At 40.6% G+C, this 26,556-nt stretch overlaps 1 protein-coding gene across 3 annotated transcripts in view; it reads left to right on the plus strand.

The window, feature by feature from the left end:
• The first annotated feature begins 1,623 nt into the window (after positions 1–1,623).
• The window catches only part of LOC132782042 (phosphatidylinositol 3,4,5-trisphosphate 3-phosphatase TPTE2-like), a 34,742-nt gene continuing 9,809 nt past the window's right edge, over positions 1,624–26,556 (plus strand). The window contains exons 1-13 of one of the 3 annotated variants that reach the window (XM_060786708.2): positions 1,624–1,757; positions 6,667–6,754; positions 9,271–9,351; positions 11,281–11,328; positions 12,783–12,944; positions 13,154–13,273; positions 14,893–14,992; positions 16,276–16,339; positions 19,790–19,854; positions 20,309–20,369; positions 21,069–21,150; positions 23,098–23,186; positions 24,694–24,755. In XM_060786708.2, the coding sequence (XP_060642691.2) occupies positions 6,705–6,754; positions 9,271–9,351; positions 11,281–11,328; positions 12,783–12,944; positions 13,154–13,273; positions 14,893–14,992; positions 16,276–16,339; positions 19,790–19,854; positions 20,309–20,369; positions 21,069–21,150; positions 23,098–23,186; positions 24,694–24,755 (984 nt within the window). In that variant the 5' untranslated portion in view covers positions 1,624–1,757; positions 6,667–6,704. Of the gene's footprint in view, positions 1,758–4,474; positions 4,584–6,666; positions 6,755–9,270; positions 9,352–11,280; positions 11,329–12,782; positions 12,945–13,153; positions 13,274–14,892; positions 14,993–16,275; positions 16,340–19,789; positions 19,855–20,308; positions 20,370–21,068; positions 21,151–23,097; positions 23,187–24,693; positions 24,756–26,556 lie in introns of those variants that run through there. The other 2 variants (XM_060786690.2, XM_060786698.2) reach the window with 2 other exon arrangements.

The following is a 26,556-nucleotide window of genomic DNA, read 5'->3' on the forward strand; positions in this document are numbered from 1 at the left end:
GCAGTGTGGACTCAGATAACCCAGTTCAAAGCAGGTCTTGTGGGATTTTCTGCCTTGATATTCTGGGTTATAGGGCTGTGTGGAAGGGCCCTGACGCTGGATCTACACTGCCCTATATCCCAAGATCTGATCCCAGATTATCTGATTTGATCTTGATTATATGAGTCTATACTGCCATATAATCCAGTTTAAAGCAGATAAGCTGGGATCAGAGACTGGACTGTATGGTAGTGCAGATATGGTCGGAGTTGATTTTCTTCATGCCAGCTTTTCTCCAGGCTCAGCTTTCCCACAGCCACACCGAGTTCACCTACATTAGATAAAACTCACAAGCACTGGTTTGGTTTATTATAAATATTTTATTATCTATAATAAACTGAATTTATGGGGATTGGTTGATGCCAAATAAAGATAGTTCCTGGGGGCCCTTCCACACAGCCCTATATCCCAGAATATCAAGACAGAAAACCCAACATTATCTGAGTGTGGACTCAGATAACCCAGATCAAAGCAGATAATGTGGAAATTTCTGCTTGATATGTATTGTCTTGATGCTTGTGGGTAAAAAGTATTTCTTGCTGTTTCTTTGTCAGTGTTGATGTGGAGATCGTATGGTTTGCCTACTCTGGAACATGCAACATCTAATTGTCCTTCTTTAGGTGTCCCTTTCAAATCTATGATACTATCTCTCTCTGTGTGTGAATCATATCTATCTATATCTATGGCTGATTGGCTCGTCAGGAGGGCTTTGATTACATTTTCTTGCCCTGGTGAAGGGAGTTGGACTGGATGGCCTGAAGTATTTTCTGTTGGTCATGCGGGTTCTGTGTGGGAAGTTTGTCCTGATTCTGTCGTTGGTGGGGTTCAGCATACTCTTTGATTCTAGGTGAACTATAAATCCCAGTAACTACAACTCCCAAATGTCAAGGTCTATTTCCCCCAAACTCCATCCGTGCTTATATTTGGGCATATGGAATATTCGTGCCAAGTTTGGTCGTGATCCATCATTGTTTGAGTCCACAGTGCTCTCTGGATGTAGGTGAACTACAACTCCCAAACTCAAGGTCAATGCCCACCAAACCCTTCCAGTATTTTCTGTTGGTCATGGGAGTTCTGTGTGCCAAGTTTGGTTCAATTCCATCGTTGGTGGAGTTGAGAAGGCTCTTTGACCGTAGGTGTACTATAAATCCCAGCAACTACAACTCCAAAATGGCAAAATCAAAAAAAATTGAGTGAAGGACATACATTGGGTTGTGAGACATTTTGTTGCCAAATTTGGTGTGATTTCGTTCATTGGTTCTTTTGTTTTTAAGGTACTCATTATGCACAGAGCATATATATATATATATATAGAGCAGATATTGTGGCATTTTCAGCCTTGCTATTCTGGGAGAGAGGGCTGTGTGGAAGGGCCCACAATTTGGCGGGAAAGTGCGGAGCACGCGCCTGAGTAGCAGCAGGGGACTCAGGGAGGGAGGGCATCCCAGCGCGAAAGCCCGCCACACTTTGCAGGGAATAATGGCCCGCTTGGAAGGGCCCCGCGTCTCCTAGGCAACGGGGGGTTCCACAGAACAGCCGCCACTCCTCCCTCCCTCCCTCCCTGGGGCGATAATGGGAAGCGCTTTCAGGTGTGAAGCTGGCACAGGTGGCGTCGCCCCGCCAAAGGAGCCGGCATGATGCTGACCCCGCCCCCGCCCCTGGCCGCGAGCCGCCGGAGAAAGAAGCCCCGCCCCAGCCCCGCCGGAGGGAGCAGAGAGGTGAGCGCGCGGGCCCGGGAAGCAAGGGCCACGAGGCAGCCTGCAAAGAAAGCGGGAAAAAGCGCATTTCCCTTCCTAAGGGAAGAGTTCTCTCACTCCCTGTTATCTCGTCCCGTTCTTAACTACGAGGCGGGTGTTTGTAACCCAGGGATTACCTGTCCTTTCTTTATTAGAGTCTTCTCTGCTGGCTCTTTTCCTCTCACCTGACTTGCAAGGCCAAACAATTCCTTCATGGCTCTGCTGAGTCCTATCTGTCCTTCCCAGTTAATAGTCCTCCCACTGGGTGTACTTCCACTGCATGTGCTTTGGCCTTAATATAGTCCCATAGAATCGCATTGTTTTTATTTCGTCAAATGGTGTCCTGTCTCTTTGCCCCTTCCACACAACTGAATAAAACCCCACATTATCTGCTTTGAACTGAAATATATGCCAGTGTAGACTCAGATAACCTAGTTCAGGGGTCCACAAACTTTTTTGAACAGAGGGCCAGGTCACAGTCCCTCAAACTGTCGGAGGGCCGGATTATAATTTGAAAAAACCCCATGAATTTCCTATGCACACTGCACATATCTTATTTGTGGTACAAAAAACACTTAAAAACAATACAATAATTAAAGTGAAGAACAATTTAAAAAACTATAAATTTATTAGTATTTCAATGGGAAGTGTGGGCCAACTTCTGGCTGATGAGATAGGATTGTTGTGTGCTTTCAAGTCGTTACAGACTTAGGTTGACCCTGAGCGAGGGCCGGATAAATGACCTTGGAGGGCCGCATCCAGCCCCCAGGCCTTAGTTTGAGGACCCCTGACCTAGTTCAATGCAGATATTGTGGGTTATCTGCCTTGATATTCTGGGGGTCCTTCCACACAGCTGAATAAAACCCCACACTTTCTGCTTTGAACTGGAATATATGGCAGTGTGGACTCATAACCCAGCTCAATGCAGATCTTGCGGGTTTTTCTAAGTTCCAAGTTGTGTTCAAGTTGTGTTTTTCCAAGTTGTGTTCAAGGTGGCTCAAAATAAAAAGATAATAGAAAAATGCACAATATCAATGATACAGAAATTATAGAAGCACGCTCACACACATACAGATATACATATGAATGAGTTTATGTATGTATATATAGTGAGAGAGGAGAGACAGATTGAGGGCCCTTCCAGACTGGAAGGCCAAAGGTTTCTCCCCTTGGTCTATATCTAAGTGTGGTCCATAGTGTAGCCTTCTTTTATATCAGGGCTCTTCCAGACAGGCTCTGTATCCCAGGATCTGACCCCAGGCTTTCTGTTTATCCCAGATTATCTGGTATTGCGGACTCATATAATCTAGTTTAAAGCAGAAAACCTGGGATCAGATCCTGGGATACAGAGCCTGTCTGGAAGAGCCCTGATATAAAAGAAGGCTACACTATGGACCACACTTAGATATAGACCAAGGGGAGAAACCTTTGGCCTTCCAATGTTTTGAAATCCAACAATGTGTTAGTACAAACATTACTAACACATTAACAAATGAAATAGTCTCCGTGGCCCCTTCCACACAGCTGAATAAAACCTCACATTATCTGCTTTGAACAGGAATATATGGCAGTGTGGACTCAGGTAAACCAGTTCAAAGCAGGTGTTGTGGGATTTTCTGCCTTGATATTTTGTGTTATGTGGCTGTGTAGAAGGGCCCTGTGTCATTGTACAAATGGCCCTCCACATTTGTAAGTTTGACTTTTGCATATTTGATTTTGTTTTCCCTAAGTGACCTTTAACACAGCCCTCTATCCCAGAATATCAAGGCAGAAAATTCCACAATATCTGCTTTGAACTGGGTTAAATGTGTCCACACTTAGATAATGTGGGATTTTCTGCCGTGAAATTCTGGGATATAAGGGTGTATGGAAGGGCCCTCAAATAACCCAGTTCAAAGCAGATATTGTGGGATTTTCTGCCTTGAAATTATGGGATAGAGGGCTGTGTGGAAGGGCCCAATGACATATTATTAAAAGTAAGGGGAAATAGAAACATTAATATATAAATAAAGTGACAAAATAACTAGAAGAAATACGAATAGCATAGAAGGAAGATCAACGAGAAAGACAAATTGTTTTCCTAAGTAAAAGACATTGCGAATGGAACTACTTTAAAAATAGAATATGTATATCAATACCCTCCCTTTCCTCATTCTTGGATGTACATTAGACTTCTGGATAGATCTAACTTACTAACAAAATTCCATAATTACCTTACTTGGCCTTTCCCCCCACTCTTATGGTATAAAAAGTGTGAAAATGAAATAAATACTCTTTGAAACAAATTAAAACTAAAATAAAATTTCTGAGGTGGAAAAGGATTGCAGAACATTGCACTAACCCCCACCCCCCCAAAACCCCCCAACAAATCAGAGCAGGGCTTAGCAGAAGGCAAATCTAGCCTCCCGCAGAGGGGTGCTCCAATGCCTGAAGTGCCAACCAAGGCATCTTGTTTCATATTTCTACTGAATATGATTCCAGTGATTGTGGGTCAAAGGGAAGGCTGGAAGGGACTGGACCCGTCCCCTCCTCTGGGATGGAAATAAACCTTGCTCCCGTTGGACTTTTTGCAGCCTGTTTACTGCGCTTTCATTAAGGTAGTTTTTCTCTCCACTGGAACAAATTCTTCCCTGTGTTTTCTACTCCTCCACCTCTTCCTCTCTCTCTCTCTCTTCCTTCCTTTCTTTCTGTCTGCTGCTTTCCCTCCCCACTTCTGCTCACCGCCCACCTCCTGCTTCAGTGGTTTCAAGTGCTTCCTGCCCCCCTTTTGAAGGCGTTTAGTTGGAGCTCAACTTATGCTTTGCCAAGGTAAAAATCCCTTCTTGGACTTCAGGGGGGGAGATGGCGGAAGGGCTCTGCAGAGGGTGTCCGGCTCTGAATGCACCTCCTACACTGTCAAATTAATGCAATTTGACAGCACCTTTGCTACCGTGGGTTTGATAAAACAGCCACACTCTAGCCATAAGGCTGTAAAGCAGGCATGGGCAAACTTCAGTCCTCTAACCGACTGTTAGGCATTGTGGGAGTTGGAGTCCAAAACACCTGGAGGGCTGAAGTTTGCCCATGCCTGTTCTAAAGACCTTATGAAACTATAGCTCCCATAATTCCATAGCTTTCAGCCATAGCAGTTCAGGTGATGCTGAACTGCATTAATTCTACAATGTAGATGCACCCTGTCACCCTGTTTTCAACAGCCTTGCTTGGGTTTTGCAGACTCCAGGACATGTCTTCCTTGATTAAGTCCATCCAGAAGCAGTGTTGAGCCTCCACATTGATTAATCCTTTTTACAATGTTTCATGAATGCTGCAAAGGGGTTGTCCCTGTGGGCTCAATCCCACCAAGACAACTGCAAGGGGGCTGGCTCCTCCAAAAAATACTCGACAGTGCTTGCCTCCAACCCCCCCCCCCAAAAAAAACAGCCCAACAATCCGAAAATAGAATCATCAAGGTTGCTATGTAGTTGAATATCCTAAGGCATTATAAGTCTGAAGTATAGCAAAATGATCAAGTGCTCAGAAACAACAAGCCATTGAAAACTACCACAAATTATAAGGAGTGTCTGCTGTCTGTCTTGTGCTCACTTATTTGGGAATGAGCTACACTAAACACATAGAGGACACTTTGGAGTGCACATTGTGCTTGTAACAATGTTTCAATTGCAGTTTTAAATATACTAACTACAACTTTGGAGACTAGAGTTTGGTTTCTCACTCGGGTCCCTTCTACACTGCCTTATAGCAGATAATCCACAGTATCTGCTTTGAACCAGATTATATGAGTCCACACTGCCATATAATCCAGTTCAAGGCAGATAATCTTGATTTTATATGGCAGTGTAGAAGGGGCCTCAGCTATGGAAACCCAATAAATGCTAATCAAACATTTACACTTGCCTCAAACAGACAAGAGTTCACATATATATAAACCCCATTTTCCTAATTTCCTACAAACCACACAACTTCTAAGGATGCCTGCTACAGATGCAGATAATCCAGTTCAAGGCAGATAATCTTGATTTTATATGGCAGTGTAGAAGGGGCCTCAGCTATGGAAACCCACTGAGCAGTTCAGCAGTGGACTATGCTACTGCTTTGGAGTGCAGTGGAGGCACAATCCGGAAAACTAACAACAACCCAGTGATTCCAGCCATAAAAACCTTCGACAATACAGTCTTGATAATACTGAACATATATTCACCTGAGCTTCCCACCAGCAAACTGAAGTTGTATAGTCCAAGCATAGTTGGACTACTTTAGTTAGGTTATCCCTAAACTCTACTTGAGTTGCAAGGTGGCCTAAGATATGCTACTGCACCATCTTCGACTCAGATAGAAATATATTATTGATCTGTTTTAAATAGAGGAATTGATATGTGGTTTACTGAATGTATAAATGTATACACAGCAAATTAATGCATGGACATAAATGCATACATATGTGTATTACTGTATTTCAGTTCAACTGGTCTGTTCTTAAACAACTGGGTACATTCCAAGTATGTAACTTCTAGACGTTAATGTTGCTTCTCTTTGACCAAAATACAATTTAGACTTCCTAGGTAGGCTAATTTGATAAAAGATTCTGACAATGGCTTCAGACTACAGGAAAGGAGTTTCCACCTGAACATTAGGAAGGACTTCCTGACTGTGAGAGCTGTTCAGAAGTGGAACTCTCTACCCCGGAGTGTGGTGGAGGCTTCTTCTTTGGAGGCTTTAAAGCAGAGGCTGGATGGCCATGTTTTGGGGGTGCTTTGAATGTTATTTTCCTGCTTCTTGGTAGGGGATTGAACTGGATGGCCCACAAGGTCTCTTACAACTCTGTGGTTCTATGATTTGTATGTGAAATAATCCTGTCAGTGCCATCTATGTTTATGTTTGTTTTTCTCTGTAGAGAAATCATCTCGTGACTGTGTAGGCAGTACAAGTACAATGAAAACTGTAAAATATGAACACAGCTTGGAAACGAAAGACTCTCTGGGGTAAGTAATTTAGGGTGGGGTATAAAAGGAACCATGTAACCCGTTGGTTCAGGGCCTGCAGAAGGTCCCAATTCCAGGATGTAATGTTTTTGATTGAACCATGTGTGAATGTTACCACATTTTATGGTGTGTTAAGCACATGAACAGAAGTTCATGTTAGTTCTTCTTGTTATGCTGAATCAGTTTGTTGCGCAGTAGCAATGTCCAACATGTCCAGAACCCAATGCCAAAGACACAGACCAATCAGAAGAAATAAAACAGTAGAACTTTACTCTTGGATGCAGAGTTGAAAATAAAACAGTTTGGCACACTTACATAGCCACTGTAAGTAATAGAGAATAAATCTTCTGTGTTATAAATCATAGAGCATAACAAAATAAAACATGGTTACTTCACCATAGCATAAGCTTCTTGCATCTGCTCTCCAGCAAATCAAACAGCCAACTGCTAACCGTTTGCAAAAGCCTCAAAAACTGTTACATTCAAAAGGTGTGGCCTAGCCTTGCTTAGCTGAGTTAGTTTTGCAGCTGCTGTTAATCATTAACACTTTGCAAGGCTTTTCTGTTAGGCTTTCTTTAACACACGCACATATACTGGGCTTACAACAATATACCTTAATACATCTGTATGGTGATCAGGTGACATTTGCTCCTATAGGTGTCTTGGTCTACGATTTCCTTATAATAGCAAAATAATAGCAAAGGCTTCTGGGAGTTGAAGTCCAAAACATCTGGAGAGGTGAAGATGCTCCTTCCTCAGACTGTGTGGCTTGTAAAATTTGTGCCCGCTTCATAGCTGTTCCAACTTTAGCTCAGTTATAAATGATTACAACATGAAATCCATTTGCCTTAGGAGTAACTTTCCACATCCTGCAAGTGGGGTAGAGTGGCCACCTTATTCAAGGTTCACATGCTCCAAACATGAGTGAATTTTGATAGCGTACGACCTTGATGCTAAAGACTCTTCTGATCTTGACAGTATTGATGGAGCTTGAGGAGCTCTTATCCAAAATGCTTGGGACCAGAAGTGTCTTGCATTTTGGATTGTTAAAAGTTTTTGAAATACTTGTACATATATACAACATGGGACTCAAGCCAAACATATAAATTCATTTATGTTTCATTTGTATCTTATAGCCTGAATGTAATTTTACATGCACAATATTTTAAATAATGTTATGCATGAGATGAAGTTTATGTACATTGAACCATCAAAAAGCAAATGGTGTCACTATCTTGACCACTCATGTGGACAATTTTGGATTTTGGTATATTTTGGAATCTGGATAAGGGATGCTCAACCTATATTTTTCCAACACTGAGATAATTGGGGTTGAATTGTTGTTGTTGTTGTTGTTGTTGTTGTTGTTGTTGTTGTTTCCAACATTTCTACCCCGCTCTTCTCAACCCCCGAGGAGGGACTCAGAGCAGCTTACACTGGCAGCAATTGGATGCCACAATGTACAAACAGATATAACAAATATAACAGCAATTTAAAACGATATACGTATAAACAGTAAGTTTAAAATAATTTAAACATTAAACATTATAAAACATTATTATCAACCAATTATCAATCAAAATATAGCCATTTCCTATCCAGTTCGACATCCAAAAGTGCTGTCATGTCTGCTGTCCAAAAGCCTGGCCCCAAAACCATGACTTCAGTTTCTTCCTAAAAGAAAGGAGGGATGAAGCCGACCTGATCTCACTGGGGAGCGAGTTCCACAGACCGGGGGGGGGGGGTCACCCCCGAGAAGGCCCTGTCCCTCGTCCCCACCAAACGCATTTGCGTGGCTGGTGGGACCAAGAGCAGGGCCTTCCCGGACAATCTTGGACTACGAGGTGGAACATAGAGGGAGATACATTCGGACAAATAAGCTGGACCGGAACCGTATAGGGCTTTATAGGCCAAGACCAGCACTTTGAATTGTACTCAGAAGTGGCCCGGCAGCCAGTAGAGCTGACATAGCAGGTGGCATGCTCCCTGTATGTCACTCTGGTGAGTAATCTGGCTGCCACCTGTTGGAGTTTCCGAACAGTTTTTTTTAAAACTTGTTTTTTAAAAAGGAAGTACATTCTAGCACTGGCATGGGCAAACTTGGGCCTTTCAGGTGTTTTGGACTTCAACTCCCACAATTCCTAACACCTGTTAAATAGGCTGTTAAGAATTGTGGGAGTTGGAGGACCCAAGTTTGCCCATGCCTGTTCTAGCAATAATTTTCTACAGATAACAACAGTACAGACCTATTTTTTGGACAATGTAGGATCCTTCAGATACTGTTGGACTTTGAATTGCACCATTCTTAACCACTGGTTATCCTGGCTAACTGTAATGGAAATTGCCATCCAACAATGCCTGGAAGATCAGAAAATTGCCCTTTCCTGCTTTATGAATTGGTTTGAGCTTACTAGTGAAATCACAGAACTCAGAGGAGGAATGAGGTGGCCTCAATGCTTATTTTCTCAACTTGTTGAAGAAGGAATATTTGATGTAGCTGTTTAATTCTGTGGCAGAAATCAGCAGACAAAGGAACCTACTGTTACAATTGATGATGGTGTTGATGAAGACGATGATAAACCACATTCATTAACTTGGTAAGTTGAACTTCTGAATGACTCTGTTAGCTCAATCAAAATCTTACAGTATCTTTCACGGTATTCTAATAACAAACTCAGTCTCCATTTCTAGTCAAAATACCAGCATCAAAAGAAGCAGGTATTGACAGATTTGTTTAGAAGGTTGAGGGCAAATTGAAGGTCTAAAATACTTTTGGAAAAAAATAGTGAAAAGAAAGAAAATTACCCTGAAACCTGACTGAGCATTATCAGAATACAGTATTTTGGCTGACTGGGAAGAGAAAATGGAACAGAGTATTGTGGAAAAGGGGCTTCTGCATCAACAAGAGTGAAATTCTGTGAAGTATCACAGGAAAATTCCAATTTAGGGCAACCCTATGTATTCTTGCATGAAAGCATAGAAACTGTGGGAAGCTAGGCTGCTGCATCAGCCCCCTGAAGGTTTTGGAGGGCCACACTACCACTGTATACACACTTAAACACCATTTTTTTGTAGAAAGGTGGGATACAAATACAATATTTTGTGAGTTTCTGGCTTTCTAGCCAAATCATGGCATAAATTAATTCCAAAGATTTAGTGTCGTGGAAGAGCGGTGTATAACACTTCATTGTTGTTAGTGACATTCAAGTCTTACAGTTTCCCTCTTCTGGGATTTTCTTGGCAAGATTTATTTAGAGGAGGCTTTTTCTCAGGCTGAGAGAATGTGACTTGTCAAAGATCATCCAGTGGGTTCCATGTCTGAGCAGGGATTTGAGCTTTGCGTTGTCGAAGGCTTTCATGTCCAGAATCACTGGGTTGCTGTGAGTTTTCCAGACTGTATGGCTATGTTCCAGGGGAAAATGCTTCTGGAACATGGCCAGATGGCCCGGAAAACTCATGACAACACAAATTTGAACTCTGATTTCCAGGAATCTTGGTTCGGCATCCAGACCACCACACCTTTTTAAATCTTCTTGATTGACCAATACTTCACTACCTAGCAATGAGCAATTGGGTGCCCGCTACTGTTTGCAGCCATTCCTAGCTTATCTCTTCCGCATTAATAATTTTTGCCACTTTGACCACATTCCGATGTTGCTTGGCCACCTCATCCTGGTTTTTATTTGTCAAATGTTGGAGAACATGGTGTCCACAATTGCCGGAGCCCCTTTGCACTGGTTTACAGAAAATGCTCCCATTGCTAATAGCTAATAAACTATGTAACACAAAAGTGGAAGATGGTGATACTCAAATTTGTTTTAGCGCTTCAGCTCCTGTCACCCCTCACAATGGATTTTGTACTTTGAATGGGGCCACGGTAGCACAATGGGTTAAACCACTGAGCTACTGAACTTGCTGACTGAAAGGCTGTCAGTTTGAATCCACAGGATGGCGTGAGCTCTTGCTGTTACCCCCAGTTTCTGCCAACCTAGCAGTTCAAAAACATGCAAATGTGAGTAGATCAATAGGCACCACCTTGGCAGGATGGTAAACGGCACTCCATGCAGTCATGCCGGCCACATGATCTTGGAGGTGCCTACGGACAACACGGGCTCTTAAGCTTAGAAATGGAGATGAGCACCACCCCTCAGAGCCAGAAGGGAAAGCATTTACCTTTATTTATGTTTTGTTGTTTCTGGGCATTGAATATTTGCCTTTGTGTTTGTGTATGCTGGAATCTGCCCTGAGCCTCCTTGGGGAGATAGGGTGGAAAACAAATAAAGTATTTGTATTATTATTATTATTATTATTACTTGCTAGGGCTGATAGGAATTATAGGCCAAAAAATCTGGAAGGCCATTGGAATGTAATAGACATACCTCATTTCAGAGCTTAATTAGATAGCCATAAACCACAGTACTTTGGTACACTTATTTATTGATTTACCCAATCTGTTTGTTTGAAGCATTAGCCAAAGTCCTAATAATGATTATTTCCTCACCTCTTTATTTTTTCTCCTTCCCCAGTAAGATTAAGAAAAAGATTTCTCCCTTTGTGATGTCTTTTGGATTCAGGTAAAGAGATTTTATCATATTGTGGAAATTAATAAAGCATAAAGAAGTAATTATAGAACTCATTCATACTTTGCATTGTCCTCATTTCAGAGTTAGGGACAACTAAAGCAAATATGATATATTGATTCTCCACCCATCCACATTCTTCTTCAGGTGTCTTGAGCAGGACTGGTTACTCCTGAGACTTGTATAGCATGGGATAATCACTGTTGGTCTGGATGGACAGACGCTGCCTTGCACAGGACTCTATCAACTCTTTTGTGGTCTTTTTGCTAATATCATATATTTCTACTTGATATATTTTCTAAATGACTATTGGGACAATACACCTATTCAATCAAAACATTTGCATTACAAAATTACTTTGTTGTGCTATATTGGAACATCAGTTACCATTCCCTTCTGCTGTTTTACACTTGGTCTTTTCTAACAACAGAAAATAAATATTCTGTTAGCATTAGCTGAACTGCATATTAATTCCTGTTTCTAGACTGCTTTCTCTAAACTTGAAGCAATTTGCAGTGCCCTAATATAATCTGATACGAATATCACCCATGAGAAAAATTGTAGAGTCTTACATCACCTTAAGGATTGGCAAGTTTTATTTGCTAAATGCAATATATTAGAGAGTTTGAATCCATTCTTGCTGAGAAGAAAGGAAAGGCTAAAAGATAGATTTTCAGTAAACACTTTGAGCCCCGTGTGACTGTCTGTGCTTAGAAGTCTATTTTCTGTTAGGCTTTTTTTTGGTTCCTTTTATGGAAGCCATTAAGCACCCCATATGCTGGACTACAACTCCTGGCATCACAAATATTCAGCAGATTGTGTTGTCGAAGGCTTTCATGGCCAGAATCACTGGGTTGCTGTGAGTTTTCCGAGCTGTATGGCCATGTCCCAGAAACATTCTCTCCTGACGTTTTGTCCACATCTATTGGCAGGCATCTTCAGAAATTGTGAAGTATAGGCAAGTGGGGTCTATATATCTGTGGAAGGTCTGGGGTGGGAGAAAGAACTCTTACCTGTTGGAGGCAAGTGTGAATGTTGTAATTCATCTCCTTGATTAGCACTGAAAAGCCTTCCATCTTCAAGGTCTGGCTGCTTCCTGCCTGGTGGAATCTTTTGTTGGGAGCTGATTAGCTGGCCCTAATTGTTTCATGTCCGGAATTCCCCTGTCTTCAGAGTGTTGTTCTTAATTTACTCTCTTGATTTTAGAGGTTTTTTTAAAAAAATACTGGTAGCCAGATTTTGTTCATTTTCTTGGTTTCCTCCTTCCTGTTGATATTGTCCACATGCGTGTGGATTTCAATGGCTTCTCTGTGTAGTCTGTGTATTCAGCAGACTGGTTGGGGGTGACACAAGTTTTGAGATGATATATTTTGAGATGATATATTTGGCATGTTACCACTACGAAACTTAATTTTCTTCTCTTGCTCCCTTTGCCCCTTCTTTTGCAGGCTTTTTGGCGTAGTGCTTATTTTTGTGGACCTTGCACTTGTGGTTGTGTCCCTGTTGGTTGGTGATAGATACGAATCTCTTGAACAAATGATTGGAAACATTTCTCTGGCTATAGCACTCTTCTTCCTCCTGGATGTCAGCCTACGAGTATTTGTTGAGGGGTAAGAGCAGAAATTCCTGTGAAAACATTGCACTGCAGACAGCTTCAAGGAATGAGAGGGAAATTCAAACTTGGTTCTGCAGTAGGGGATGATGCAAAAATCCACTGCAAAATATACACTTGTGGTTCTACTGAGGTTAGGAACTTGGGTGAAGAATTTATAATTTTTTCAAAAATAGCCCTTTCCAGCTGTATCTTTTTGTGTTTCAGTTTCAGAAAATACTTCGAATCCAACCTAAACATTGTAGATGCCATCATTATTTTGGGCACACTGTCAGTCAATATTGTATATTCCTCCTCTGATTTGAGTGGCTTAAGCCAAATTCCAAGGTAAAGAGAATATACTTTGGGTTTTTAAAATTCTGTTCCTGTCTGTCAGTAGTTTTCAGTTTACTTCTTTAAATGGAGAACTCGATAGAGGGAGTGCAGTAAGGAAAAAAACAATAGTTAACCTTGCTTCAAAACGTCTTGATGCTGGAAGGTGTTGTAATGCAGGAACGAGGCTGTCCGTTGTTCTGATGTGCACTTCCAGGTCTCTCAGTCCTGGATTCCCACACTGTTCCCACTCAAGACTATGTATAACATTTACTATATCCCAGTGTGCTCCCTGACTACAGAAATCAAGTAATTGGAGAAGAAGGCTTTGGATACCAAAGAGTAGTTTTTAAAACTGAGTAAACAAATGAGAGAACAGGTTTGTTGGTACTTGCGACCTTGCCTAGTTCTTGAGCTCCCATTCAACCCACTACTGCAATGTAGACTGTGACAGATTTTGATAGGAATAGTGTAATTGTCAGCAGTAAAATAGTTTCCCACCTTTGCAGTGGAGCCCCCGGAGGCGCAATGGGTTAAACCCTTGTGCCAGCAGGACTGAAGACCGACAGGCTGGAGGTTCGAATCTGGGGAGAGCACGGATGAGCTCCCTCTATCAGCTCCAGCTCCCCATGTGGGGATATGAGAGAAGCCTCCCACAAGGATAGTAAAACATAAAAAACCACATCTGGGTGTCCCCTGGGCAACGTTCTTGCAGGCTGCCAATTCTCTGAGACCAGAAGCGACTTGCAGTTTCTCAAGTCGCTCCTGACCCAAAAAAACCCCAAACCTTTGCAGTCATGCAATGTCTTGTGATTATAGGCCTTTTGACGCTACCTTTCATATGTTTTAGAATTTTGATATTATTAAAATAACTTTTCAAAAACAATACAAACTTTGCTTCTCCTTGTTCTGCTGTTTAGAAGTTTGCACTTCTAAAAATAATGCTTCAGGGTACATGTAAAATGATAGCTTTTCTGTAGAATTAAGGGGAAATATGACCTTTACCATAATGCTACAAACATACAAGTTGTGTATTTCATATTTGAAACATTTGGGACCATAGTATTTTGGAATTTGGATTTTTTCAGATTTTGGTTTACCTGTATTTGCGCATGTATATAATCTTGGAGATGAGACCCACGTCTACACATGAAATACATTTTTGTTTCATATTTATCTACTTTATACACGCGACCTGGAGGTAATTTGATACAACATTTTTAATAATTTGGTGTATGAAGCAAAGGCTGTATGTTTAACCATCAGAAAATAATGGTGTCACTATGTCAGTCACTCATGGTGACAATTTCTGATTTTGGAGTATTCTGGAGTTTGGAATTCCAGATAAGGGATATTTAGTTTGTATTTTAAAATACTTGTCATTCCTTCTCTTGTAGGTAGTAAGATCTGATTACATTAGGTCATGCAGGTTCATTCTGTTCCAAAACCTGTATTGTTTGCAGGGCCTGCATACTGATACTGGCATGCATAGTGCCCACAGGTTCCCCTTTCATGAAATCCTATTAGGTATTGAATACTTCTGTGGGATAGAAATATGTGTATAGCCTGTGGGGTAGATGTTAAATACAAACTCCCATTGTGTTTGATATGATCCTTTTGTATGTCTTGACCAGAACGGTTATTCTATTCCGAATCCTGAGGATTATAATCCTGGTAAGAGTAATTCGACTGGCTCCTGAGAAGGAACGGCTTGAAAAAGTGACACGGAGGATGGTGAGTCATATGGAGCCTCATCAGCCATAATACCACAATGGTGGACCTTGGTCCTTGCAAATTGGAGAGAATCAAAACATGGCTTTCTTCGTATTGATTCTAGTGTTTGGCCTACTTAATTAGTTTTTAAATTTTTTAAATACAATGAATATTTTAAAAATCTTTTAAATCATTTTGTATATATGTTGTTGTGATTTCTCCTGAGGGACTCTTGTCAGGAAAGAATGAGAGCAATACTGAAACAACATATGGTGGATCCTGGGGATCTGCAAGATTTAGGTCTGGAATTTTCAGTGACTCTGGATCAGGGGTCCTCAAACTAAGGCCCGGGGGCTGGATACGGCCCTCCAAGGTCATTCACTCATGGTTAACCTAAGTCTGAAATGACTTGAAAGCACACAACAACAATAGTCCTATCTCATCAGCCAAAAGCCGGCCCACACTTCCCATTGAAATACTAATAAGTTTATATTTGTTAAAATTGTTATCCATTTTAATTATTGTATTGTTTTTAAGTGGTTTTTTTTTTTTGCACTACAAATAAGATATGTGCAGTGTGCATAGGAATTCATGTTTTTTTTCAAATTATAATCTGGCCCTCCAACAGTTTAAGGGACTGTGACCTGGCCCTCTGTTTAAAAAGTTTGAGGACCCCTGCTCTGGATTGTCATGCAGTGTGAATGTGGACATGCTTAAGTGTGCATGTTCACATCACTGCCATTAAATAATATGGGGTATGTTCATCTATGCCAGTGGTTCTCAATCTGTGGGTCCCCAGATGTTTTGGCCTTCAACTCCCAGAAATCCTAACAGCTGGTAAACTGGCTGGGATTTCTGGGAGTTGAAGGCCAAAACACCTGGGCACCCACAAACTGGGAACCACTGATTGAGAGGTTTTCAGAACTTGAAGCCTTCTCGGTGTGCAGTTTTCAAAGCAGAAAACATGGTTATTACTGTGGAATTCAGTTTTTCTATTCCATTGTCTATATTATGCTAAAAATAACAAAAATGCAAAAACTGATTAGGTTAAACTATGTGAAAATTCTGTCCAGTTATATAAAACCTGGTATATAGCCTTTGATTTAGTCCAAGGTAGTTTCCTTGATTTGTAAGGGTAACTTTTAAAATGGCACCAAAATAGTGTTGTTTTATCTCTTGAAGTGAATGTAGATGTGATCTCCTGGTACATAACCAGCTATGATTTTCTTTTGGATTTATAGCTTAGGGTGGTTGGTTTCCTGGCCCTCCTGTTCCAATTTTCTTGTGTATGTTTTGGCTGACAGGTCTCAGAAAACAAAAGGCGTTATACAAAAGATGGCTTTGATCTGGACCTCACCTATGTCACTGGTTTGTATCCTTTGGTAAGGGGTGGGGTGACTGATTTGTATAGGCAGTTCCCGAGATACTAACATCCGACTTACAAACACCTCATAGTTAAGAACAGAGGTGAAAAACAGGAAGTGAGAGAAATCTTCCCCTCAGAAGGGAAATCCACTCCTGAAAGAGTTTTCATGGGGGAAAGCTGTCCCAACTGAAGTTTTATCACCAATTCTTGTTTCCACAACAAACCAGATTTTTCAAAACCCAATTGTCACAGGGACAGAAAGTGGGGTGAAATCTTCAGAACAGGGGCATAGACAACAAAACAAATGTCACTGGAGTATTAATCCTTTCCTATGTTGGTGATGGGAACTTGCAGTATCCAGTCACCCAAGAACTGTGAAAACTGTGTGAATTAACAGTCCCCTTTGCACTACTTCCCTCCTGGCCTGAAAAGCTGGAATGATGTGACACTGCATGTACTTCTAGGTATTGTTTTTCAGTTAGATGTCAATAAATGCAATGGCAAATCTTGCCAAATGTCTCAAGCAGTTAAAATCTAACTACATTCAATAAGACAGTAACGTGCTTAGAGGCACACTATGGAAGCCTCACGTAGCCAAGATCCACTACTATGATACTGCTTTTCTTGTCAATCTGCTGTTCTTGCCAAACTTTGGCCTTCGCTGTTAGTCATACCTTTCCTGTCATGCAGCTCACCAGAAAGACATTAGTTCTTGATTATTAAGCTAAATGAGTGAACTCAAAGCATTAATGTCCACATTAGGGACTGCTTCAACGGGGCACATGAGTGTCATGAATCAGTGATGGTCTTGAATAAAAGCTTGAATGCTGGTGGGAAACATTTGTTTCTGTGCTTTGAATTCAAATGCCACATTCCTCCCATTCTCTGGGGGAAAACAGGTGACTAGATATTGGACAAGGTCCCAAGTAGCTAAGAACACATCATTGATACTATTAGGATCATGGGTTGCATGATCAATTCTTTCCTGAGGCCCTGGATGTGTGCATATATTATTTTAATAATTATTAGATGTGCAGATGAACATAGAATCTTAGAGTTGGAAAGTGCCATCGGGGATGTCTAGTTCAATCTTGCCCCATGCATAGATACACAAACTCTAATACTCTTCAATTCAGTACAAAAAGGCAGGTGCACACATCTTGTCAGTAATGTGGGAGATAAGAAATATAGCTATTGATTCTGAATGTGTATCCCTAGTTTCCATGGGAAGGTCCTGAGACCATAGAGTTGGAATGGAGGAATGAAAATGAAACATCAGAAGTGGATATCTGATCGGTGTATTAAGCATAGGATAACAACACCAAAAGTCCTGATGCTTCTCAGCAGCTTTTTAGTTTGGTTGAGTTTCTTCCTATTTAAAAGAGGGATATTGAGATGCATGCACAGAGCTTGTGGGTTTCCCTGACATTTCTATTTCAGTGTCTTCAGTTCCTCTTTTTTTTCTTCAAGCACATTACTGATGTGTTGTGCTGTTAATTTTGTGTGTGCAGTAACTGGGGAAAGCAATGCCTTTTAGCAGAGAAATATATCTGGCTCAACATTGAGATTGTCTTGCTTAGTAATTCTTAACTTTAATTGCTGACCTGATTTTCACCCTAGAACCTCCACATTTACATTCAATCACTCATTAATCTAGCCTTTTTAAAAATCACTTCTACCAAACAACTTTCAGATGAGTTACAGACACAAATTGGAGAGCATAACAACCCAGAAGAGTCATGCTTTCAGGCCAGGAAACACCTCTGTATTTAACCTCCAGACCAAGTTAAATCAGCAAAGCAGTTCATTAAAAATTATATAAAAAGCACTGCAGCGAAAATAGTAAAAACTTAAACGTCTGTACATATAAAATAGTCCAAAAAATCCAAAACAATAATTCAAACTTGGAAGCATGAAACAGGAGCAAAGACATGGAAGTAGAATTCCCTCAGAAAGCTTGACTAGGGCTTGGCAAGAGCTGTTGCCTCAATTATCAACGTTGACCAGACTGGCTGGAAAATCCCCCTGTGCTCTCTAATATACACATGAAATCATGCCTTCTTCCATGACTCCATGATACAAGTCTCTTCTCTAACAAGCACTGTGACCTTGTTAGAGATTCTGTTGAGTAGCATGAAGTTTACGAAAACTGAGTCTCCTATCAACCAGCTCATTATCTTGCAACTCATTCTCTCCACCTAGGATTTCAGCCTCTGAACTTGTTTCCCTAAAGAATGACTCTTCTGCACCATCTCAGCACCTCTCTGGAATGTGACCTTCACTAACTGCTGGAGACACAGACTGATCATTTTCAGGACTTAAAATTTCATGTTGGCTTTCAGGCCCAGAGTTCTCATGATCCACTTCCCCATTTACATTGGTATCAGCCACAACCATGGGCTGAACTGCAATGCTTATATATGAGAGTGTGAATGCAAAAGCCAAATCTCAGAGTGGCACATGATTTGGGGGTCATGTGGAATAGGAGTGGAATAGGAGCAAGAAGGAGCTTTAAACTTCGAAAGCTCACTTTACTATGCCCACTGCTTCTACCAAAGCAAAATCTAAATTGTTAGGTTAATTAACATATTTACCCTTGCCACGCAATGAATATCAATATATAATTACATTTTTATTTTCTCTAAGGCGGAAAAAGTCCAGCCCTTCAGATACTGTGGAGCTGTGAACCTCAACAGCCCTATCCAATGGGAAACAATCCTGGGAGTTACAATATGGGAGGGCTGCTTGATTCTCGCCCCTAGTTTAAGGAGATTGGGGTAATTCTCCTATACCATTCCTATAACAATCCCATTAGATAGTTTTGACTTGGGATACAACTACACTGTAAAATTACTGCAGTTGATATCACATTAACTGCCTTGGCTCAGTGTTATGGAATCGGGTTAGTAGTTTGGTAGGGCACCAGCACTCTTTGGCAAAAAAAAGGCTAAAAGCCTTGTACACTTCAATCTCTATTCCACAGCACTGAGCCATGGTGGGTCTAGTGTGTCAACCTACATTAAATTACAGTGTAAATGTACCCTAAGAATACTGAAGTGCCCAAGTAATGTTAGTTGTATGAAGCCATGGAACTCAACTGGAACCTGGTTTTCCTTAAACAAAACTATACATACCATTGACTACCTCACACTTCCTGCTGGCACTGCTATAATCTAAAATAGAGTCCAAAAGGGGGTAGATACAAGCCAGTTAGATTTCCTTCTTATAAGGGATGCTGAATGGTAGTTGGAAGTCTGGATGCTCTAGAACTCTATTCCAGTTGTAGTTTGATTAGGTCCATGATCGCAGGTGGACGCTGAAAATATTTTTTTTTCCTTCTCATATACTTAAGAATTCTACTTGGGTTGTTGTAATTGACTTTCTGAGCTTTGCATAAACTTCACTGTTTTCAGTTATGTTACACTTGTCACAACTTTTTGCATTTTTCGCAGCCCGTATTATAGCAATGTCATTTCCATCTTCTGGACAGCAAGCTTTCTATAGGAATCCTATCAAGGTAATTTGAAATCAGAAAGACTGTGCAAATAGCGTGTGGTATTTTTCTGGCTCTTTATCAGTCCATTCTCTTTTCTCCCCTATCCCACTCTTAATAGTTGCTGGTTTTATTTTAATTAGTACTAGTAAAGTGATGGTTAGCAATAGAATTACTGCTACCGTTCTTATATGAATCTGTGACTAGTCTTAAGTCCTTAACCATACGTCTTCATTGTGTTTCATTTTTTTAACATTTACTCAGCTGTGTTTGACTCCCAGACAAAGAAAAAATAAATGTTCATGTAGCCAATTTAAAGAATTAAGATGCTAATCAATGAATGTTTCAGTGATATTAAGTAAGGAGAATTAAAGATTGACATAGAATACTTTCTTTAAATGTGAAATCAGTAGCGCTAATGCTTCCAGCCTTCTTTAGTATTGCAAATCCTTTGAACATCTCACTTTGGTGTTTGTAGGAAGTTGCAAAGTTCTTGGATACAAAACATGAAGGCCACTACAAAGTCTACAACCTTTGTAGTAAGTATTCATTGTATCTTTTAGCTGTCTGTCATCAATACGGATGTTCTTTGTTAATTAGATTGGACTTTTTATATCTGACCAAGTAATCTAAGTCCACTCAAATGCCTTCCATTCTCTGCTGCATGTTCGATGCTTAGTTATTGTTTCACCTTAGCACTTTAAGGAACTGATATTAATTACAGTTTATTTTATATCTGCAGCTATTGCTGCATTTTATAGAATTTTAACTAGTAGGGTTTTATGATACTATTTGCTATTGCTATTGTGCTATTGTTTATACACTTGGTGTATTTTGTATGTTAGCACTCCAAATGCTTTTGTGAGCCTTCCCGAGTCCTTTCGGGGAGATGGTGTCAGGGTATACATAAAGTTGTTGTTATTATTATTATTATTATTATTATTATTATTATTATTATTATTAAATGAAGTGCTTATTAGACCACCTCCAAATTGTTTTAAATTAGGCTTTACTTAATGTTCAACTGAATTCTTCATGTCAGGCCGCACACTTTGAAACCACACTTTGGCTACACAAGGCAGTCCTAAAAATACATTTTTTTTAATTTTTTGCTTTTGCATGTACAACTCCACATAGATCAATTGGTCAAAATGTCTGAGCAAAACTAGCACTACTCTGTCTTCCCATAGCAGCTTTCGGTGTCTTTAATTAATATTTCTATGCTTTGCTCCATGCAGGTGAACAGGGCTATGACCCCAAGTATTTCCATTACAGGGTGGAAAGAATGTTCATTGATGACCACAATGTCCCTACTCTAGAGTAAGTGCCATGCCAAGATGGTGCTATGGGTATTTTACAAAAGGCAGGCCTGTGAATTTCAACAGGCTTATTTGGAAGTGTCTTTATTATGCGAGAAATTATTTCACATTGACCTTAAATAGCATGTTTTCAGCAGCCCTGTTTTGGAGTTCATTATTTACATCTGTGGTGAGGATACCTATCTGCCTAATATCTATCTGATGGGGAGCATGAAAGGTTGAATTTCATTTAAGTGCTTCCTGTAAGAAGGAATACTAGTTGTGGGGAGGAATGTAAGCACATTTAGCCACACATTGTTGTCATGAAGGAAGCTTGGAGTAGCCGTTACGTGACACCCACCTCCACCCTATGACATAATTTAATGGATTTTTGCATAGGGGTCTAATGCAGCATTTCTCAACCTGGGGATCAGGATCTCTGGGCGGTGTCAAGGGGGTTTCAGAGGGGTCGCCAAAGACCATCAGAAAGCACATTTTTCTCATAGTCTTAGGAACCCAAAGGGCTTCTATCAAAGGATAGAGAAGGCTGAAGATCTCTCAGCCTGTCCTTCTCTTCCTTTTTGGAAAATAGTCGGCAAATCCTCCCACCAAAAGCCCTCCTCTGCTGTGATTGGCTGGCCTCTTAGCCAAGGGGAGGGCTGTTTCTGTCTCAAAGTGGAGAGGTGAGATCAGGCATGCTTGGCTCATGGCAGCATGATGTGCACGTGCATGCAAGGGAGAACGTGTGAGGCATGGGAGTTCAATGTGGGAAGTTAGGCCAATTCTATTGTTGGTGGGGTTCAGAATTTTCTTTGATTGTAGGTGAACTATAAATCTCAGCAACTACAACTCCCAAATGTCAAGGTCTATTTTTCCCAAACTCCATCAGTGTTCACATTTGGACATATTGACGATTCGTTCCAAGTTTGGTCCAGATCCATCATTATTTGAGTCCACAGTACTCTCTGGATGTGAGTGAACTACATCTCCAAAACTCAAGGTCAATGCCCACCAAACCCTTTCAGTATTTTCTGTTGGTTGTGGGAGTTCTGTGTGCTAAGTTTGGTTTAATTTGATCATTGGTGGAATTCAGAATGCTGCTTGATTGTAGGTTAACTATAAATCCCAGCAACTACTACTCCCAAATGACAAAATCAACCCCCCACCCCCCAGTATTCAAATTTGGGCGTATTGGATATTTGTGCCAAATTTGATATAGTGAACGAAAATACATCCTGCATATCAGACATTTACATTATGATTCATAACAGTAGCAAAATTACAGTTATGAAATAGCAACGAAAATAATATTATAGTTGGGGGTCACCACAACATGAGGAACTGTATTAAGGTATCGTGACATTAGGAAGGTTGAAAAACTCTGGTTTAACGTCATATGAATAACATTGAAATAGATAACTCAGAGCTACATGAACTCTAATAATAATAATACTCTTTATTTATATTCTGCTCTATCTCCCTGAGGGGATTCGGGGTGGATTAGAGTATGTACATATATAGGCAAACATTCAGTGCCTTTTATTCAGTGAATAATGACATAGAATACACAGACTAAGGCAAGGGTTTCCCTTTCCATCTCTGGCGTCTGGAGGCGATGTTCAGCTCTGGCCATGGGGAGGTGCTCTTGTTCCATTTTCCATGCTGAGGAGCCTGTTATGGCTGCAGGGCACCTTTTGCCTTCCAGCCGAGGCAGTACCTATTGATCTATTTCCATTACATGTTTTCGGATTGCTAGTTAGACAGAAGCTATGGCTGACAGCAGGAGCTCACTCTGACTCGTGGCTTCAAACTGCCAATCTTCCAGTCAGCAAGTTTTTTCTGCAGCTGTTTAACCCGTTGAGCTAGCGCAGCCCCTCTAATATTACTGCTCTGATCCAGAAGAAACTGTTTTCTTAGAAAACTATACTGGAAGAATTGTTCAGCAAAGTATTCCTCTTTTTTACTTAAGGGACATGCTTAAGTTTACTGCTAGTGTCCGGAAATGGATGGAACAGGACGAGAACAATGTCATAGCGATACACTGCAAAGGAGGAAAGGGTAAGCAATTACTTTTCTAATGGATACATTGAGTCAAAACTGAATAATTTGAACTAGCCTGGGTATCATTTTGTAACTTAGTTCACCTCTACATTTGCTCATCTTAATTAAAAAAAATATCCTACCATATTTGGTTCGCTTTGAATGCTCCCTAATTTCAGATATTAAATTATCACTTTTACTTCTCTGAAGGAGGATTTTGAGGCAGAGAAACAAAACATTGTCAGTGAATTATTGGAAAATAAAACTTGGTAGCATTTTTTCTTATCTCAGACAAGTGTCCCTAGGTAACTTTACTTGCATCCTGTTATGTGTGCTAATGCTTTAAAAGATAGCATTTGAATTCAAGAAACTGAAATCATTTTACCTTTCAGTCATTTTAGATTAAGGATCTCAATGACTGGTTATAGCCGGACCTCTGCCCCAACCTCAATTCCAGAAAAGGAGTTCAAATTGTCATTAATTTTCTCAGCGGAATCTGGTCACAAAACATTACCTAGAATTTGTGAAGCTTTCCATAAAATGTATTGTCGAAGGCTTTCCATAAAATGCTTGATGTGATTATGAGCATGTCAGTTTGTGAAGTTGATTTTCTGGAAGGTAAAGAGTCACCGAAAGTTCTCAAGTACCCACAAGTGTTCCAATTTTCTATAAGGAGGATACTGGATTATGTGATTCTAATGTTTTCAATGTTGAAATATTTTCGTGGGTGTTTTAATATATATGTTTTTATTTGCTGGACATGTAATGTATGTATTGTATGGCATCGAATTGTGCCTTTATATGCACTGCTATGAGTTCCTTCAGGGTTAAGAAGAGCAGGAGATAAATATGGCAAATAATAAATAATGATACTGCTGCGAAGCTATTTATGACATAACTGCAATGCAAAACGGATGTAAAATATGCCCTGAGCCAGATTTAGGTGCTACCAGAAAGCAGTGCAAGTTATGGAGTACAGATGAAGTGGTTTGGCATAAAGCAGCAACATTTTTTGTTGCCAGTGATTTATTATATGCATATATCGTCATGAGAGCCAAGCCTACAAAGGCACTCATTAATGATACAGAAATAAATAAACTGGCATGCTCTCTGAAGCTCTCAAACAAGTAGTCCCACACAATGCTGTACAACAGCTTGTCTTTTGTAAAGGGAAAAAAGGATTTGATTCTTTATTTTTCTGAAAATGAAAAAGAAAATCAGTTCTAAATTAAGAGATTCCCAATCATTAAAGTACTTGGGCTGCAAGGGGAAATACCCTCTGGCGTAAGATCCCTAAAAATGGTAATTAGTGGATGCAAGAATCTATGAGGGAGTTCAGCAGTCAGCAGTCAGATTGGGTGAGGATTGAGAGTGGCATTTTGCAATGTCCAGCGAGTTTGGATGAAAGGTAAGTTGTAGGCAGGATCAGATATGTTTCAGAGTTGAAGGGAGGCATGGGAAGTAATATGATCTAGTGCAAGTGGTCATATTCTTGAGACATTGCTGGTTTTATTTTTTGATGCAGGTCGGACAGGAACAATGATTTGCATCTGGCTTATTGACAGCGACCAGTTTAATAGTGCCGAGGTACAGAAAGAAAGGGTGGTGATCTCTTCGGCTTGATTCCGATCTAACTGAAACACTTAAATTCCAAACTGTGTAAATCAGTCCCTTTTTGAAGGAAGGGGGCTCGTAAGCACATCAGCTCTTGCCAGCATGCTCCAGAGTTGGAATGGAGAGGTGTAGTCTTTATATGTGCTGGCATTATAGAGTGGCTCTGATTTTGTCTGTGATTCAGTGATGCTGAATATTGTCCTTAGGTTTGACTTGGCCAGGTACTACATGTGATAGAATCAGATATAAGTACAATGAATACATCCCCATTAAACAAAGATACTGTATATCAATTGCTAACACTTCTGTTGATTCACTAATCTAAAACCTACACAGCAGATGTATCTCAAAACTGGCACTCCCACGCCACTTGTGCAAGGGGAGTTTTTGGACCCATCTGCTGTGTAGGCTTCAGATTATTGGGGACACTTGGACTATGTGGGAAATAGAGTAGAGGGCTGCAAAAAAGAGGGAAATTATAATATGCTTGTGTCCATGCCTCTCCTACACATACAAGGGGTTGGGGGAGCATCTAGACACTTCCCATCTGTTAGGGAAAACTATCCTAAAATATAGCAGATCATCCAAAAATCAAACAGGATACAAAAAGTTGAGCATTCGGCTCATAAGCGAGTAGAGTGTGAAGTGCTTTGTGATGTGGCTGTAAAGAATTAAGAGCTTAGGCAGCAAAGATGCAGAGTGCAATCTTTACAAAAAATCACAAAAGATTTATTTACAACTAGCCGTTCCCTGCCACTCGTTGCTGTGGCCCACTCTGGTGGTCATGGGGGTTCTGTGTGGGAGGTTTGGCCCAATTCTATCGTTGGTCGGGTTCAGAATGCTCTGTGATTGTAGGTGAACTACAAATCCCAGGAACTACAACTCCCAAACGTCAAGATTCTATTTTCCCAAAACTCCACCAGTGTTCACATTTGGACATATGGAATATTCGTGTAGAGTTTGGTCCAGATCCATCATTGTTTGAGTCCACAGTGATCTCTGGATGTAGGTGAACTACAATTCCAAAACCAAAGGACACTGCCCACCAAACCCAGTATTTTCTGTTGGTCATGGGAGAACTGTGTGCCATGTTTGGTTCAATTCCATCGTTGGTGGGGTTCAGAATCCTCTTTGATTGTAGGTGAACTATAAATCCCAGCAATTAAAACTCCCAAATGACAAAAGCATTTTTTGAGTGAAGTACATACATTGGGTTGTTAGGTGTCGTGTTCAAATTTGGTGTTAATTCATCCAGTGGTTTTTGAGTTCTGTTAATCCCACAAACGAACATTACATTTTTATTTAAATAGATAATAAAGAACTAACTACATTTCATCATGGCAAGAACTGGATCTGAACTACTCTAACACCCATCTCTTCTAGGGTTTCAAGAGAGGGATAAATCATTCAAGCACTACATCTCCCTGACACACAAGCAGAGAGAGATCTCAAAGCACACAGCACTTACTCAGATGTAAGAAACAGAAGTCAAAGTAAAGGCTAGCAGTAGAAAAGTATCCAGTCTACACAACCAATCAGAATGAGAGCAGAAACAGAGAGGAGAGAAGAAATTAGATCCCCTATGTTTCATTCATGAAACATAGGGGAAGGGAAACCTTAGTACAGGCATCCTCAAGCTGCGGCCCTCCAGCTGTTTGGGCCTCTAACTCCAGAAGCCCTAATGAGCTTGTTCAATTGTCAGAAATTCTGGGAGTTGAAGGCCAAAACAGCTGGAGGTCCGCAGTTTGAGGATGCCTGCCTTAGTATATATACT

This window comes from Anolis sagrei, chromosome 1 (assembly GCF_037176765.1).
Source record: "Anolis sagrei isolate rAnoSag1 chromosome 1, rAnoSag1.mat, whole genome shotgun sequence".
Taxonomy (NCBI): domain Eukaryota; kingdom Metazoa; phylum Chordata; class Lepidosauria; order Squamata; family Dactyloidae; genus Anolis; species Anolis sagrei.